This window comes from Podarcis raffonei, chromosome 5 (genome assembly GCF_027172205.1).
Source record: "Podarcis raffonei isolate rPodRaf1 chromosome 5, rPodRaf1.pri, whole genome shotgun sequence".
Classification (NCBI taxonomy): domain Eukaryota; kingdom Metazoa; phylum Chordata; class Lepidosauria; order Squamata; family Lacertidae; genus Podarcis; species Podarcis raffonei.
This window is the reverse complement of record NC_070606.1, coordinates 30174681-30193933: the sequence shown is the minus strand read 5'-3', so window position 1 is coordinate 30193933 and position 19253 is coordinate 30174681. Positions and strand designations below refer to the sequence as shown.

Below are 19253 nucleotides of genomic sequence, written 5' to 3'. Positions count from 1 at the left end.
AGAACAAGATCAAAATATAAAACCACAATATATATAATCAAAATAAAAACAATAACACCCCCCAAAAAAGAACCGCATTTTAAAAGGGCATAGGATGTTCCCATTAATTCCTCTTCTGTCCCTAACCAACTGTTACAGCTATGCTTTAACTCAAAATTTACATTATTATTCTGCCACCCAGAATACTCTTTACTCCAGAATCAGCATTCAAAATGACCTTAACAGATTGGAGAACTGGGTGCCAGCTAACAAAATGAATTTCAATAGGGACAAATGTAAGGTTATGCACTTAGGCAGGCAGAACCAGATGCACAAATATAGGATGGGGGACACCTGGTTTACTAGCAGTATATGTGAAAAGGATCTAGGGGTCTTGGTGGACCACAAGTTTAACATAAGTCAACAGTGTGATGCAGCAGCAAAAAAAGCTAAAGCTATTCTAGGCTGCATCAACAAAAGTATAGTGTCCAGATCAAGGGAAGTAAATAGTACCACTCTATTCTGCATTAGTCAGACCACACTTGGAGTATTTTGTCCAATTCTGGGTACCACAATTTAAGAAGGATGTTGACAAGCTGGAATGTGTGTAGACGAGGGCAACCAAGATGACCAAGGGTCTGGAAACTAAGCCTTATGAGGAGTGCTTGAAGGAGCTGGGTATGTTTAGCCTGGAAAAGAGGAAAGTGAGAGGATATATGATAGCCATCTTCAAATATCTTAAGGGCTGTCACATGAAGGAGGAAGCATGCTTGTTTTCCCCTGCTCTGGAGGGTAGGACTCAAACCAATGGCTTTAAACTGCAAGAAAAGGAGATTCTGACTAAGCGTTGAAAAAACTTTCTGACAGCAAGAGCTGTTCAGCAGTGGAACAGACTCCCACAAGAGATGGTGGACTCTCCTTCCTTGGAGGTTTTTAAGCAGAGGTTGGATGGCCATCTGTCATGGATGCTTTGATTGAGTTTCCTGCATTGCAGGGGGTTGGACTAGATGAACCTTGGGGTCCCTTCCAACTCTAAGAGTCTATGATCCTATGATTCTATGATTTCCCGAAGTGCAGAGTGGATGGCTGAGGCAGAGAAGTAGTTCTGTCTTTACCAACAGTCTCACATCTTGCATTAGAGTTTCTAAAGTGTGGAGTTGGCTTTTTTTAAGGCAGCACATGTATGTGCTTGGGGAAGAATTAGGTGCCTGAGAATCCACAACAGAATTTTTGGTTCAGATGGTAGGAGGCCTATTGACCTCCTACTTCCCCGTCAAAAGTGGTGGCTGTGTGGGCTGTGCCCCTTAATTCCATATTGATTGACAGTGTTATGTAGGCTTTCCTTCTTCCTTTGAATTCTGTAACCCATAGACTTGAAAACAGATGTGTGCTCTGCAACCTCCTTTCTCCTAGGATTTGCTTTCCTCTGTCCAGTAAAGCTTAACTGCCTTAAGAACATAAGGAGACCTCTGGATCAGATCAAAGCCTATCTAGTCAAGCATCCTTTTCTCACTCTGCCAGGCAGATGCCTATGGAAGACTTCTTCTGGAATTTGATCTCAACAATTGATTCCCTTGTTGATGTTTGTGGTGGAAATATCACTACAAAACAGTTCTTTTCTCCTTTTCTAGTAATCTGGCAAAGAAGTCTTGTAAAGCACCCCCTCCCACCAAATGTGGTAAAAACACATGACACAGTGTCAAGAAAAGGGCATGTTTCTCCCAACATCTTTTCATGTGCAAATTTTGCCACCTAAGAGCCTTTTCATTTGGCCTTGATCACATAAGAGTAAAAACTTTCATAGTGACATTATACCTCAAAAAAGATGGCATGGCATCTGTTCAGGGGAGAGCCAGAATATTTCATTGTTCTTTGTTAAGAGATTTGGGTAGAATTTTGTGATGCAAAGGAGTAAATGGTTGCTGTAAACCCAGTAGCAGTGTACAAGGAGGTTATGACTACAGACACAGTTTTTTTCATCTCTGCGTGACAAGCTGCCACCTGCTTCTGCATAGCATTAAAGGCAGAGGAATAAACTCTCTTTTTTGCATCTTGGGAAGACGCTGTGTGGAAACCACTGGCCAACTGTTTGTTTGTTGCACAAAATAATGAATAAAGCATGGTTTGATTCTCTTGAGACAGAGAAGGTTCAACCATTTACAATCAATTTCCATCTCCTGGAACTAATGTTATTTAACTCAGTTTTGACCCCCACCCCCACTTTTTTAAAAAAGATTGTAGACTAGAGTGGTTGGAACGGGCCTGCATAAGCTGCACCATCAGCCAGACACTTCTTTCTTAGACTATAGTAATAATTACATGTTCACCTCTGTTTTATCACTGAAGTAATGCACAAATAAATATTGCCTGCTAGATATCCTTCAGCTGAAAATGCAGTTTCTTAAGGCCTGGGCAATATTTTTCATGTGTTAATTCTACATAATAAATATGAAACATTATTGATATCAATAGTTCAACTGTTGGGCATTTGAAAAGACACCACTATTCTTAATGGTTTCCTTTTCTACATTCCCGACCCCTACCTCCTGGGTTATAAAATGCTATAGCACATTATTCTGACCAGAACATTTTTGTATAGGGGTACTTGAGCTTTCTTCAATGTAGTGTTAGCTTCAGGTATGGTCAGAGACAAAGAAACATGCCTAATATAAAGTCACTCTACCAATATTTGCAATCCATTTGTTACCATATTTGAGCCAGACACATTTTTAAAAATAAAATATTCTCATATTGCCACGTCAAAACTGTCCCTGGTTAACACTATGAAATATATGTTCATTGCAAATTTCATACTAAGAATTAAAGACTGGGAAAACATTTTCTGTGTGATAATTTTGGGTGGTATTAATTTTTCTCATTTTGTATATGCACGAATGGCATTTCCCACCAATCTAGAGAGAGTGCCTTGACATTTTTCATATTGCAGTTATAGAAAGTCAATATTTTCAGTACAGATATTATCTGATACAATGTTGGTGCTCTCTTGGCACTAGATATATTCACTTTTATGGTAATATTATATCTCAAGAAGAATATTGACTCAGAAAATCACATCTCCTGAGTAAAGTGCGTCATATTTAATCAAGCTGAAATCACTGACTCCTGGCTTTCAACAAATGTATGATACTAGTTCACATGAGTAAAATTATGAAGCAGCCTTTCACTTTCTTTCTGCTTATATTCCTGTAAAACAAAAACAACTTTATACCCTGAAAATCACCTTAAGTGCATTGGTGGTGATTAGATTCTGCAGTTCTTACCTCTGGAAATAGTTCACAGTGATTTTCTTTCACTATCTCCCCATCCCCCCAAAAGCAAAAATACCCCAGAACATGGATGCTCTTTTTCTAGATTGCTGCAGTGCAACCGCTTTGTAGATACATTCTCTCCCAAGTGGCCAGAGATGGGCAGTGTACAAAGCCAAATCAAGTTATGCAACAGAAGTGGTGAAATTATTTGCCACCTTTTATAAACATGCTCCAGTTTGTTTCTGAAGATGGAGGGGAAAGGTCTGTTTTTCATAAAGGAGTAATATGTGGTTGCTAATTATAAAATATTTAGAGGAAATTTTCATTTGGTTATATTTTGCCATGGCATTTGAGGTGGGTCTTATGGATTACAAGTATCCACCATGACAACCTCCAATCTATTCTGAACATTGCATCCCTATTAAAATAAACAAACAAGTGTGTCTCTAAAATGCCATTCAGCAAGGTTATACAAAAGAATCAATTGATTCCCAACTCCAACCCTCATTGATCCATGGACTTTTCCTAAAAGATAATATTTCTGGTGTGCTTTTCCTTAGACTGGGCAAGTATCCAGTTTTCACTGCAAGCTTTTTCTAGTTGCTGTGCTGTATTTAAAATGTAGCTCTGCCAGCTTTCTAAATACCCAAAGTGGCAAATTGCATACTGAAACACCACCAAGCACAATGTAGCATTTTTTCAAGATAGAAAAATGACAGATTTAATGCCTCCATTGTCAATCACGTTAATGCCTCTAACACTGTTGCAGAATGAATTTCTAATGAGCACCCAAGCAAATGTGTGCAGGAAGTGGTTTTGCCTTTGTAACTGTACATTTCAGCTCCTCTAATTGCATCAATAAGGAATTTGGTCTCCTCATTTAATGAATGCCTTTTGACTACTTTCTGAAAGGAAACTGACTGTGAGAAGGGAGAAACACTAGCATCTTTTATATGAAACCACATAAACAGGTTTCAATTAGTAGTTATCAACTCTACAAACTATTGTGTTAGACTGAGCACAGTGCAGTGAATCCCATTCTGTTCTACTACCCATCTTTTATTCCTCATGAAAGCTTTTATTCCTCCTTTGAACTTCAAATGATTCCCCTGCCCCTGCCCCCACCCTCAGTAGTTCAGGATGTTGCTTTAAACCCACTTGCTTCTGATAATGCCTTGCATTCAACAGAAATCAAGCATTCGGCCGCAGTTGTTCCTGCACCATCTATAAGCCAAAGCATGTCCTAAAATGTGTATGAGCCTACAACACTTGGCTGCCATGCATCCTTGAATCATGAAGTGAATTTCAGCATTTATTAAAATGCTTGCACTGTTCTTTTTTTAGCATTATTTGTCCACATAAAATCAGCACATATGCAAACAACTCTGCATTTAAAAAACAACGCAGCAACACTGCAGATGTGATTTATGAGCTATGAAATAAGCTTTCCATTGAAATAATAATGATGATGGAATAAAAACCAACAAAGCACCTGTACCAACAGGTACTGTGTCGAACCTGAACTCAAACTTCTGATTTGCATTCTCTTCACTTTCAGTGGATTTATGGAGGAAAGTTTAAAATGATAAAAGGAAAGGAAAAGGCCAACATATGATGAGCATGTGTCAAGATGTGATATAGAAGTGGTTGTGGCAGAAAAGAGAAATGTAACCTTCATCTTAATCACTGAGGTTCAACAAACCCACCTTTTTTAAAAGCTTATTTTATTTGAATCACAATGGTTCATACCTCACATTCCCTGGAGCCTGCTTTGCTATATGTGCAGGGTCCCGTCCCGTTCAGCAGCATCTCACTGGTCTCGGTGTTAGTTGGCTTATAATCGACATAAAATTCCTGTGTGGTTGGAGTCATCTGCTTCAGCGACTGCCGTTTCTTCTTCCTGTGCCTTCGCATGAGAGAGCGCTGCTGCAGCTGCTTCATGCTGGCAGGGTACCGCTTCCACGACACATAGATTACCAGCAGGATCACAAGCACAGACAAGAAAAGGGCCACACTCCCTGCTATGATTTTGTGGAAAGAGATGTGTTCTGTGTCGTGCTCAGGCTCTGAGCTGGCTTCTGTGGACCCGACGGTGGGGGGCAGAGGGGGCTTGCTGTCATGCTTAGGCCTGATGACTTTGGGTTTAAAGGTTGGCTTTGGGAAAGCCTGTGGCAATTCAAACCTCTCTGTAGTACTTTTGCCACATATGCTGTAATTTTTCACTGCATCAATAACGTTCACCCCCTGCAGCTCTTTGGGGCTGGCACAGATAATTGTATTTTCCCTCAGCCCTTTAAAACTTTTTAGCCAGTTTACCAGGGAGCAAATGTTCCTGCTGCATTCCCATATATTCCCAGCAAGGCTGATGTCATTGAGAGATATCCAAGAATCCAAAATCTCTTGACCAATAAACGTGAGCTTGTTGGAATCCAGGTTGAGACGCTGTAAATTGGGCACACACTGGAAAACACTAGGTCCACTGAAAGCTTCTATTTCATTGCCAGATAAATCAAGCCTTTGTAATGAGCTCCAGGTCCAGGACATCGTTTGTCCTATAACACTGATTTTATTCCACTGTAAATAAAGGTTCTGGAGGCTGACTAGCCTTGGAAAAAGAGCCAAGTTAAGCTTAGAAAATTGATTGTGCTCCAGGTGAAGCTCTTTCAGCCTGATCATGCCTGCAAAGACATTCCTTGCTAAGCTTCGGATTCTGTTGTAGCCCAGGTCTAAGAGTTCGAGGTTCCTACAGTCCTGGAAAATTCGGACAGGGATTGTTCTCAGGGAATTGGACCGCAAATGTAAACTCAGCAGCTTCCTTAAGCCCCTGAATTGTTCAGCTCCCAGAGACTGCAGCTGATTATATGACAGATCCAAGTTCCGGAGATTTGTTACTGGTCTGAAGGTGTTATTAAGAAAATAGGCAATTCTGTTGGAACTTAAAATCAACTCTTTTAGCCTGCGTATTCCATTGAAAGCATTTTCATCAATATTGCTGATGTGGTTATGGTCTAGATAGAGCCAGGTGAGTTGATTAAGACCTTTAAACTGATTGTATTTTAGTTTCTGGAGGCTGTTGTATCGGAGGGACAAACCTAAACAACCAGCTGATATACTTGAGGGTATCTCCTGTAATTTCTGGGACTCGCAATATACCATTTTGCCTTCGCACCTACAGCCCTTTGGGCATCCTCGTTCAGCAGAAGAAAGCATTGTCAGTAATACAGTAGGGGCTATTACCAGGGCTACAGCTGATCCGCTCAGTAGCCTAAATACATTGAAACCTGGAAATAAAAATAACTTAGAAAAGTTATCCCCCCAAATAAACAATCCAGATCTATTTCAATCATGCTCAGAATTGCTACTTAAATGCATAAGAAACCCCCAGCAGCATAAGTACTTTGTAGCTTGCCCCCACTTTATTTTAATAAAGGAAAATGTAATAAAGAAAAAAAATCATGCACATAAGCTAGCCACAGTCAAATACAATCTCTTGGAAATTTAACTCTGGTCACATCTTGCAGGGAGGCAAACCTATAGAGCAATTAAAACAGAATCAGTGCAGGCACTGCTGTAGGCTAACTATAAATAAATAAAATGGAAAACCTACCCATCCTTTGTGTTTTCAAAGGTCGTCGTTAGGTCTTTTGCTTTTGCTTAGGGTGCCACAAGCATGACAGCCCCTGTCAGCTGCTCTGTGGTGAGTCAGGGCTTGCTGACACCCAGGAAGAAAAATTGGACCCCTTGGGAGATGGACCGATTTTGGAACATTATTCTTTGCCAGCCATGCAGAACATCCCAAGAATAAATAAATCCCAACACAGCATTTGCAGCAGAATGTCAAGTTCTTCCTAGGTAATAGGATCTTCATGGATGGTGCGTTTTTGCATCTTTACATTTAGAAACGAGCTGCTTTAAAATCTCCCCGTGCAAAGCATGATAGATTCCTCCAAGTGATGCTCAGCTGTCTGAATTCACCCGTCTGTATTCCATTGGGCAGCAGTTCTCATAGTTAGCACTCCCGATCCAGCTAAGGAAACTGCGTTGGAGCACAGAAGCCAGGATGACCCTGTTCAATGAACAAGCACTGTTCACTTCTGCGTACTGTCATTCTGAAAGCTCCTCCGACTGTTGCTTTGGTTTCAGTGAATGCAGTCTTATGTAAAGCTGCCCCCAGTGGCGAAGAATATTATGGGCATGTGCAGAAATATCTTCCTCCTCCCTCCCCCCCCTTCAATCTTGCAAATGAGTAAGCCCTGTGCTGGGAAATGAGTGATTGTTCTGGGTGACTAAATAGGAGCAGACTGGTCAGCCTCAGTATACACTAGTGAAATAGTTGGAAATTTCCCTGGGCTTTTAGCTTTTCATTGTCATCTTTTTCTTTTGGGTAATTTAACTAAGCCTTTTAAGCCCAGCATCTGCTGCTGGGACTTCCACCTAGCATAAAGCTTGGATGTAACATTTCTTTTCATTTAGGCAAGAAAACAGCACACACACAAGCCCATACTCACAGAAACCTGCGTGTATATACACAATGGGTGTAATTGAACACCACAGGCATTACATTGTCATGTAAAACACACTAATCCTCGCTATTACCACTGGTATACAGATGGTAAGTACTATGAGTAATCAGGCAGGAAAACTTAACAGGTCTAATACCAGTGCAGTTAACTTTTTTGGGTGGGTGTAGGAGGAGGCATGTCTGTATACTGACTGGCTTACTACAATGCATATTCCCTGATCCCCCACATCTATGGAAGGCACATAACCCCCATATGAATCTCTGAGATCTACCTCTGAAACCCCACACTATTTGAAGATGGCAAATGGACCTGAGATATAGTTGGCCCGATAGATGGCAGGGTGACTTAGACGCATCCCTTTCAGTGGGCGCTTTGTGATGCTGCCTTTTAAGGTGGGCTTGATTGTCATGTCAACTTTTTAATGTTGTTTCCAATTAATTTTTCCTTTTCCATGTTTGTTATGCTTTTAAAAATGTACATTTTTGGTTACGTTGTTGTTTGCTGCCTCTATCATTTTCATGGAAAGGTGGGTATAAATTGTTATAAATAAATAAGGATAGTTAATAATAATATATACGCTCTGCAGTTAGTGAAGTAATGCTGTGCACGTTCTTCATAGCCTTCCCATCTCCCTAGATTTCGCCAGCTTAGACGTAGGAGACACTGAAGTGTGGGTTTGCAAGAGTTGAGATCCTCTTTGAACACCCTGCCCTCTAATTTGGGTGAGAAAGAGGGGTCCCCCGCAATCCCCAAATGTCTGTCTTCTGTCCATAGATTAAGTGGGACACCTCAGAGGAAATTGCCAACTGTACAGCAAAATGGAAGCACATTGATTCTATGCAGTTTAAGACTCCTCTGCATTTGCATCTATGTTGCCTTCTTTGCTGTTTCCCACATAGGAAACATGCGAGTTTCCATTCAGTGCTGCAGCCATCAAGTGATGGACATCCATGTATTGAATGTTCTTACTTGTAGACAGTCAGTGATGTTCTTTATTCGGCACTCTACCATTTATCTTGATGTTTCCCACATGGTACAGAGAAGCTAGAGGAGAAAAGGATGGTGACAGATTCTGAATACGAATTATTTTACCAGTATTGTAATTCCTGTTCCCTGTTTGAGAAGCTATGCACAGTTTTTCAATTACCCTGTATTCTGCCTTCCTTCCAGGGCCTAACTACACATAACATGAATGGTGTGATTAGCAGTCATGTCAAGGCTTTTCAAAAATTAAATATCAGGGGTGGGTGGCAGTGTTGTGCTCAGGAACATAGTGTTCAATAAGGGAAGGCTAGGTCTTCAATGTATTCCGGCTTATTCGGCATATTTAAGATACAGCATTTCAACAAGTATATAGGATTTCTGTGGAAGGTGAAAATGGAGCTTTGATACCCCCCAACTTCTCTCTCTCTCTCTCTCTCTCTCTCTCTCTCTCTCTCTCTCTCTCTCTCTCTCAATATACAGCACACTGATTGGGTCACTTTGCTCCACAACTTGCTCTTGTTGCTTCAAATCCTTAAGAATTTGAAGCTTAAAACATTCATTGAAAGCAAAAGAACCAAAAGCCTTGAAAGCACAGCACTCAAAACAGACTTGACCTGGAAGTCGGCCCAGGCAATTTTAGTTCGGAAGTTTTGAGTACACATACAAGTACCTTTGCGTACTTCTATTACATAATCCAATTCTCTCTATATACCTAGCCAGCCTTCTGCTCCTTTTTTTGCTGCTTTCCGCTCTAAATATATGATTAAGAAAAGATTGCACCTTGTCCACAGAAGTGTAAAGGCAGGGACCTTTCAGTTTTGCATATAAAGCTCTCTATAAAGTTCTGTGTGCATTGATGTCGTGGTGGAGCATGCTCTCATAGCACCTGGGGTTGCAGTGGACAGTGTGACTGCACTCAGAATACTGTTTAAAGTTTTGATCACCTCACCTCAAAGAAGGTGTTGTGTTTTAATGATGTAACCCACCCAGGGTCCTTATGGTGAAGGCTGGATTAACAACAACAACAACAGTCTTGTAAAGCTGGAAAAGATTTGGAAAAGGTCAATGAAAATTATCAAGAGGATGGAGCATCTCCACTATGAGGAAAAGCAGCATTTTATTTTTTACTTTAGAGAAAAGCTGAGTAAGATTGAACATGATAGAGGTTTATAAAATTATGCAGTGAGTGAAGGAAGGATAATCTTTTTGCTCCCTCTTTCATCATACTCATGGACATCCAATAAACTGAATGCTGGAAGACTCAGGGCAGATAAAAGAAAGTTCATTCTCATGTGACACATTGCATTTGCTCCCTGAGGATATAGTGATGACCCCCAACTTGGATGACTTTAAATCAGGTTTGTACAAATTCATGAAGAATAAGGCAATCAGTGACTGCTAAACATGTTGGCCATATTCTCCCTCCACTTTCGAGGGTAGTATGCATTTAAATACAGTTTGCTGGGTATGGCTGATGGGGAGGGTGCTGTTGTGCACATGTTGTGTTTGTGATAACTCCACTATCAGTAATCACTTGCGTTTCACAAATTTTGTATTTTGAAGGAAGACAATGATTTTAACTGGGACACACACACACACACTCACACAATATTATCAGCACAACTAGGAAGTCACACAGATAAACTGGAAAAGTAGATGTACATATTTTATGATTACAAACTTAGTACAATTTGCACTTCATCTTTGGGTTTTGAGGTGAATGTGAAGTTTTCTTAAGCAGAGCATCTGAGGAAGGCTAATGAAATTTTCAGTGGGAATGCCATTTTATGTTGGCTAATCTCTTTCAAGTAAATGATAAACCCCACCAAGTTTTTGTTTTTTTAAATTACACCTGTACTGGATAGGCAACTCATTCAGATAAGAAGTTTGGCAAGTGCCTTTCATATTTTCATTCCTGCCCTTCCATAGTTCTTTGACCTAGATGGTCCAATATTTTATTTCATCTGTCTTTTAACAAGGCCCTCTGATTTCTACATGTTTGTATTTTTGCTTGGGGAATTCTTACCTTGTATTTTCATCCCAACCTTTAGAAATTTGTTTTCACTGCTATTGCAACTGTGTTTTTCATACAGTTAAGGGACATCTGAATTCCCAGGTCAAGCCCTGGCTTATGTCACAATTCATGGAGTAGCTTGTGCTAAGAATTCACATAAGGATTCACCTCAAGAACCCTTAACAAGAATCTGGGATGTCAGTGACAGAATTCAGAATGCAAAACCCCCAAGCAATGCATGCATAAATACATGTATATGTGCATACAGAATGCTAAACAAATCAACTTCAAGCCCAAGGATTATGAAGCTGGCTTGTTTAAATAACCGGAATTTGTTTTAAATCAAAATCTCTGGTTTGTACGATGTTCACTTGAACCCCTTCCTGTTTGTGCACATCCAGCGAAACTGCCTTGGTTCCCACTATCGGGGCTTATCCACACTTCCTCTTGTCCCACTGCTTTAGTGCTTTCTAGTCAAAGGACAAGTGGAAATGTGGATGAACCCTCACACACAGAATTTGAACTTGAAAACATCTAGAGGCTTTATTCAAGAAATCAGTGCATGATCAAGGCATAATTACAGGGCACAGGGCACATAAATGGAGTTCTCACATGACCATGCAAAAGCTAAGCTCTCCCAAGATCTGGTGTGTCCCTCCTGCTCTTCTTTTTTACAGCAGGTGAAGGCTATCACTCACGTGAATCACACCCACGTTATATAAACAAACGTCTGCCTGTAAGGGCTCTGCCAGAATGGCTCAGTCTGTGTGTGCTGGCACATTTGACACCATGTCTTTGGAAACAGAAACTTGTCTAGCTCCTCTGTTCCAATCTTGGTCTTGGGCTCAGCCAGCCCTTCTGATTGATCAGCTCCTTGGCAGGGTCTATACTGGCTTCAGCTCTTCCTCTGCCTTGGGAGTATTTGTCAGGGGTGGCAGCAATGACTTCTCAGGGCTGTGAAGATTTGGGTCTGGGCTTGAGTAGCTCCATGAAAGACACTTTGCCATTCTAGGCAGCTAGCAAACACTATGTGTGTGTTTGAAGAGTATGCGTGTGAGGCTGAGCAATCAAAAGATACCAAATTTAGTACAAACTTTTCTTGTCTTGTTTAGCATATTTAGAATTTTCCATTAGCTGCTGCTAAGAAAAGCCTGTTATTTTAATCTGTAAGCTAATGGAAGGGTTCTGCATCAAAAATATGTACGATCAGCATTTCATGCTGTGGTTAATGGAAAGAACATGGAACTGATCATGGGAACCATTGATGCTTTTTAGGAATGTGTATATAAGAGATAGCTTTGAATGCAGTATTTTAAAGCTATTGCTTTTAAAATAATAATAATAATAATAATAATAATAATAATAATAATAATACAGTACAGACGTTTAAATGTTGTTCTGCCATGGTCTCTGGTAAAACCAGCATCAGATTTTCATGTTGCTTGTAACACAGACCTGTTAAAGCTAAAATGCACCCCCAGAAGTATGACTGGCATGATTGCAATTAGATGTGTATGCATTTGGTTGCAATTGTCACAAATACCTATTTGCTGCAGCCCATACATAACAAGTAACACCTCTACCTTAATGGATTTACTTTGGGTATGATTAACATTGGATACAAAATGTTTATATTTTTGTTTTCATTTGTTGTGTCATGGGGAACTTAAACTGGGTGGTATAACAGCTTATCCCACAGGTATATTGTTGGACTACAACCCGCACACATGCTCACAAATGTACACACATGCACTCACACAGACACACGTCCAGATGTTAAATCACTTATAATTTTGTTCTTTGCATGGTATCAGTGATTCAGAAATGTTTTGGTGCTTAAGATAAAGGGCCCTTCCACATGTTATGGATTTTGTACACACGGATATTAGTTTTGTGTAAGAAATGATTCAAATGATATGAATTCCACAACCATTTCACAATGAAACATCAACCAGCTTTTGTTTCAAGAGACAGAAATCCCATTCCTTGTTTTTTCTTCTACCATCTTGGTGATTAACATTAAAATACTCTGCATGTCAGCTTGGAAGTAAGTCTCACAGTGTTAAATTGGACTTACTCCCAAGTAAGTGTGTAAATAGGATTTTAGTGTAAATTATCCGGTATATCAGTCCAACTGATTTTGTATTTCAAAATAGCTATGTTTGGTTTTCCCTGTCATAGAGCATGTATACATCTTTTTGCTGATTTCTACAATGTGTAGTCCAGTAAATAAAAACTCTGAAACAGCATTCAATAAAATACTTACGAGATCTGGGACAAAATTAGAAGGCTATAACACTTTTCACGTACTCCTCCAGACTGCAATAAGTAGCTGTCTGCCCAACTGTGAGATGTGTTAAATTGTAGACTCCCTCCTGCACAGAATCTTATCTGACCTTTCTCAGTGACAGTGCTCAGGAGATCTTATCCACCACTTCTCAACTGCATGTCTAGCATTGTGGAGTGTCGCAACACAGATGGGGATGTTGAAGAAAATCAAACTTAAGTGATGTTCTCTCCAAACTCACCTATTGATGTTGGGCAAAACTGGGAATAGAAAACACATTTTTAGAGTTCTATGCACTAAGTAAAGGTGCTTCCCATGAGAAGACTGGCATTCCTGTTCTCTGCGTTTTTGTTCCTGTATGGCAAATTAACAGTTTCAGTTTCCTGATTTTTATTTCCTATGGCAGAACATTCATCATGCTAAAAAATAAAGCAGAACTAAAATTTTAAAAGATGCTTACTTTTGTAGCTTAATCAATCATATATGCAAATGTCTAAGAAGTATTAGATCTCTTTGTGGTTTAGCCCAAAATTGGTAGCAGACTGTTGGAAGCTATGTCTGTTAATTCCCTAGAGGTACCATAAGGTTAGGGATTTTTAAAAATTCATCTATTATCATCACTGCCTATTTCCCCCCTATGAAAGCATCCTCAGTCTCATAGCTGCATTATTTACAGAGTTCAGAAGAATGATTCATTAGACAGTTATTCATATTTAAATTGATTACTCTTTCTTGATCTAGGTATTGGTTTTTCTTTTGCAATGATGTAGAAAATTTCAAGAGAAAGGACACATCTACTAACTCTGATTTTCTTCAACTGAATTTGATATAGTACATTTACAGCTGATGGGATCTGAGCACCCATCTGCCAGTTTTGACTTTTCTGAATTTAATTAAAAATATATTTCACTGGGACATTGTTTGCTGCCTCTGGTGATATGCTCTGCATATGGAAACCTGCATGGCCCCCATCATTCTCTCTCTGTCTCTTTCACTCTCTCTCTCTCACACACACACCACACACCAGACAACATATACACACACAGAGCACATGAGTGAGTGAGAAAGCAATATAGTGGTGCTTCCCTGTGGTGTGAGCCTATGGATAAGAACTAAGAAAACTCTTTATTATGGTTACCAGATGCCCCCATTTCCTGGGGACAGTCCCCGGATTTACAAATCTGTCCCCGGACAAAATCCGTCCCCGGAATGTCCCCAGATTTCATTTAATGTCCCCAGAATTATATTTTTAGTGTTGTAGATTTATTAGTAGGGAATGAAAGTTGCATGATTGGTTCAACGGCACAAGGCACATCATATGGGGACTTCTAGCAAGGCAAAATGGCGGGTGCTATGGCAGCAAGCAGCTCCTGAAGTCAGCCAGAGCCAGCTGCACTACCAGGCTGACTCTGGGCTGCTGATACTGCCGCTGCCACCACCACTGCCGAGAGGGAACCGGGGATGGCCGGCACGTCAACTGGGGGAACCGCTGACCACCCTCCCGCAACCTAAATTGAGCTGGGAACAAGAGAACCCGGCCACCCGGCTGACTGCCCAGCGGCACTCCAGGGCCAGAGCCAACGCAGGGAGAAGGAGGAGAGGAGAAGGAAAAGGAAGAGAGAGAAAGAGGAATGAGAAAAAAGAGGGGAGCCCCATCTTGCTGCGCCGCTGCCGCCGCTGAGGAAGAGAGGTAGGAGAGCACCTGCAGGGCAAGGACATGTGTCTGAGCCCAGGCCCAACCTGAGCCTACTCCATGGAAGCTAATGCTCCAAGAGAGCAGGCCGGGGCCCAGAGGAAGGCCGCGTGACAGATGAGACCACAGAAGAGAAGATATTACTTCTTAATTTTTTTATAAAAAAAACCCTTATTTTTAATAACTTTGTTTTCTCTCTTTTTTTTAAAAGGTGTCCCCAGATTCTTTGAAAAACATCTGGTAACCTTACTTTTTATCCCAGGTCAATCTGTTTTCCCCATCTACCTCAGTATTGTCTGCTTTGACTGCCAGCAATTATTCAGAGTGTGAGGGAGAAGTGTCTGCCTGAAAACCAGTTGCAGGGAATTATAAGCAAGAAGAGTGTTGTTGCATTCATATCTTGTTTGCAGGCATCTGGTTGGCCATTGTGGGAACAGGATGCTGGACTAGATGGGCCTTTGGTCTGATTCTGCAGGGCATTACTTACTTTTTTTTTTTACCAAAACCTGCTTCTTGATCCTTTAAACTGTAAGGATTGAATTTGGGGCCTTTTGCCCACAAAACATTGTTTTCTGTTACTGAATTATGACCCTTCGTCATGCAGTTGTTGTGGTGTGTAAGAGAGACAGAGAATATTGGAACCATGTGAGTGGGACAAATTTCATGAATCTTTCTTTTCCAGTAGCCATCTCACTAAAAAGTAGGGCAACAATTTCTGGGCTCAATCCACATAGTTGAGCTTACTCATGTGGTTTGAATACTCATGTATACGGCATCAGTGTGATATTGCACTACAAGGAAACAGGTTTCTTGCTGCGTGTGAATGGAACTATTTGCAGAGTTCACCCTGCACATTGCTTATGTAAGCACCTGCGCATCTGACTACCAAGCTGTGGAAACTGTATTTCTCCTCCTCTTCCACTCACAGTTCTTTGGATCACAGCCATCGTTCTGCTATTAAATGCAGGCAGGCATTCAGGTGTAAGCAATTAGAGTACAGTCTACCTGTAATTTGACTTGTCCTTTCAAAATATTTTAAAGCTCCCTGTAAATTTCTCTTTGAACCTGTATATTGCCAGTAAAATATACTGAATACTCATCACTCTGTAAAATTAAAGTGCTTACTCATATGAGATGTTCAGATCTGAGCTCTGAGGTCATGTACTGAGTTCCGCAGATGGGAAAAACTGGTCTCATACAGTATTCAGTAACATCTCAAGAAACGACATTATGACTGTTTAGTGGATTTGCAAGTGAAAGAGGGAAAAAACCCATGAGTATAGTAAAGAGACATATAATTATATCCATTCATTCTGGGGCTAGAATCAAGATAGTCTATTCACAATGATTACAGTTGTGTATTTAGCCACCACCACCCCTTTCTTGAGCTCCACTTTGATTCTGCAGGATGGGGTGGGTGGGATGACAAAGAAGGACAAATTCCTTGCTAAAAATATTTATTCATACCTCCTGGAAGTGAATTTTCCTGTATTGTGTATTTGTGCATAAAATCAATCAAATCTTTTTCAGTCAGCCCAACTACTGTAAGTTGCTAGATAGTCTAATTGTAATAGGCAATATTCTTGGAGAAATACCGGAACTTAATTGTACAGGCAGCCTTGGTTAGTTAATTAGCTTGTCAACCAGTTCTTTTTAGTCTTGGCTGCTACTGATTTATACCCAGTAAAAATATAAAAGGATTTTCTGGTGTAAAATGAGAATGCAGGTTCCTATAATGCTTTCTCATGGTGCTATCTTTTTTCTTTCTTTTCTTTCATCTTCCCCCCTCCTGATCCTTTTCCCTACCAACAAAACGAAAAAGCAAACTTTGAAGAATCTATTAAGATGTCTAAACTACTAGTTAGTTTGCTTCCTTTTGAGGTCACACCTGCCAAGAGTACAGTTTGTTACTCTTTGTGGTCTTCAGAATCTGCATTTGTGCAGAACAAAGAGCAGGAATAGAGAGCCTATGGTACAACTCTGAATGTTGCTGGACTACAACTCCCATTATCCCTGAACCCTTTGCCATGCTGCTTGGGGCTGATAGTTTATCACCCCAGTCTAGAGCTTAGAAGAGCTTGAAGTCCTTGCCCTCAATTGCGGAGAACTGTATCACTGCATACCTCAAAGATGGGGCCTCTTTAATTGTAGCCTGTACATAGCATTCCTTGGTGTTGATGGCTTTCATAAGCAGCCCATGTCTCGATGCTCAGCATTTCTCCATATAGGCAGCCTTAGTGTCTGATAAAAGCTCATGCTTTCTGTCGTGGTGGCCTTGGTATCTAGCCCAAGCTGCGGTAGGTGGTTCTTTCTGCACTGACAGCATCATGTGGAGGAAGGGGTTCGATAAGGATCTGAGTGATGGACCATCCTTGAAATCTTTCCCTCCTCATAGGTCCTTCTCATATATTATCCTCTGCATTTTCATGATGTTTTGTGGATATCCTCTTGGAAGTTACTGGGGGAATATTATCTACACTATAAACTTACTTCAGTTTTTGTAACCAACTCCAGTGCCATGGTTTTCCACAAAGAATGCAAGGAATTAAAATTTGATGAGGGTGCTAAGAATTCTTTTAGAACTACACTTCCCAGGCTTCCCTTGAAAGAAAGGAATAACTGTTCTGTGGTGTAGATAGGGCCTAATATATCACTTTTTTTCTCTCCTTTGTGCAAAAGCTGTCCTTCCATGACTAAGTGTACTTTTCTTTGTATTCAGTCTATATCGTAATGTAGTCCAATCACCTTTAAAGCTTTTCAAAAGTACCCATTAATTTGGTGTGTGTGTGTGATCTTTGCTGCAGCAGGTGTGCTTTATCTCTCGCAGTTTCCTAAAGTGAATTGTTTCAAAATAACCTTGCACAGATAGATATAACAACTGTAGGAATATCTTTGTGGTTTTGTGTATATGTGTGAGTCTTGTGGCTCCCACTTAAATGCATAAGTCTCAGAAATAGACTCAGTGCAGCCCAGTGTTTGCTTTGAGTGGATTCCGTTCCCATTTTTGCTTAAGTCCTCCTGAAAAGGTCTGTCTCTTTCAGGAATATGAAATAATTTAATGCCTTTTGAAAACATGCTCTGATTTGGGGAAAGCAGTGTTTACCCCTCCTTCCCTGAAAGGTGCTGCAAACAATGGAGGAATACTTGAAGCACTTCAAAAGTAATATATGCTTCGTGTCTCAGTGACTTTCCTTTCCCATTTCCATGTTAGTGGCAAGACTAGCTACTGATCGATGTAAATATTTTATCTCAAGGTGATGTCCAACTTAAGTTGGCTTTATTTATTTAGTCATCTTCCTTTCTTTTTTAACCACCAAGGCAAACTACAAGGTAGGTTTGGCTGAGAGATAAGGACTTGTAGAAGACTACTTTGTACAATGGCTGGGGAGGGGTTTTTTGTTTTTACTTCAATTTCACTTGTAGGAGGGTGGTAGCTTGTGTAAATATATCATCAGGATGTGTGAAAGACTCAGAAGTCCCTAGAAAGGCCTGGGTCTCTTTCGGTCTTGTTAGCTCCATTTTGGAGACCATACATTTCACTCAGATTCCAAAGTGGGCAACAACAACAACAAAAGGGAATAATATAGCAACTCAGACTCTAATATATCACCTGCTGATTATAGGCTGTGTCCCGACAGGGACATTATATTGCAAACAGGTCGTTCCGATCCAATTCTGTGTGCGTGATTGGCACATATGAGGGTCCACATGCTCCCATTTTTCCCATTCACTAAATTGCTATTCCGCTACTTCCAGTCAACCCCACTGGGTAGAACTAGGCAGAAAATATCCTGGATTTTTTTTTTGTCCCTCTCATCAGTCACTCCTTTACACACTCAGACTCAGTTAGTTTACAGGATTGAATTGTAGTTGGCTTGTTCTTTTTTTCCCAAATTATAAATTAATTTTTGTTCATAGTTGCAGAAGATCTGTAATAATAAAAACAAATTGGGGCTGCTTAGTGCTCTGTGTGTGGTGGGTACACATGCTGAACTTTCTGTAAATTAAGATAATTTCTCTCTCCCAGCCTTCTCCACTTGACATCTAATTTCAGTTTAAAGGACATTAGGATCTGATTGTGTTGCTGAGATGGAGGGGAATCAGTCAGTCCTGAACCTCTTCTTGCTGCTTTCTCAAAGCTCTCCAAGCCTCTCTTGCAGTATCAGAGAGGTTTGGGGTGAAAAGCAGAAGGCAGCAAGGGAGTTTCCTGATGTTGACAGGCACTTGACTCTTCCCACTTTTTTCTTTTAAAATATATATCTCTGAGAGTGCCATGTCCCAAGGCACCCTTCTGCTGCAGGAGACCCTTGAAGAAGTCTGAAATAACAGCTAGAAGAGGACTCTCAGCAGCACAATACTGAGGTGATTTAAGCTAGGGATGGGGAAGAAACTGGATTCAGTTTGCATTTAAAGGTGAATCTACCTACTTCACACTTTCTGAAATAATATGTTAATCAAAACACAGCCATCCTTTGAAAGTCGCACTTCCGCAAATTTTGCTGTG

The 19253-nt window shown here is 40.5% G+C and overlaps 2 protein-coding genes across 8 annotated transcripts in view; one reads left to right on the top strand and one right to left on the bottom strand.

Annotated features, from left to right (window-relative positions):
• Positions 1-7396, bottom strand: part of LRRTM3 (leucine rich repeat transmembrane neuronal 3) — a 102202-nt gene extending 94806 nt beyond the window's left edge. The window contains exons 1-2 of the mRNA XM_053388394.1: positions 6856-7396; positions 4998-6529 (exon numbers count right to left, since the gene is read on the bottom strand). Coding sequence (XP_053244369.1) covers positions 4998-6529; positions 6856-6859 — 1536 coding nt within the window. The 5' untranslated portion in view covers positions 6860-7396. The remainder of the gene's footprint in view (positions 1-4997; positions 6530-6855) is intronic.
• The window catches only part of CTNNA3 (catenin alpha 3), a 577974-nt gene that overhangs the window by 256955 nt on the left and 301766 nt on the right, over positions 1-19253 (top strand). The gene's annotated exons all lie outside the window — the stretch shown is intronic.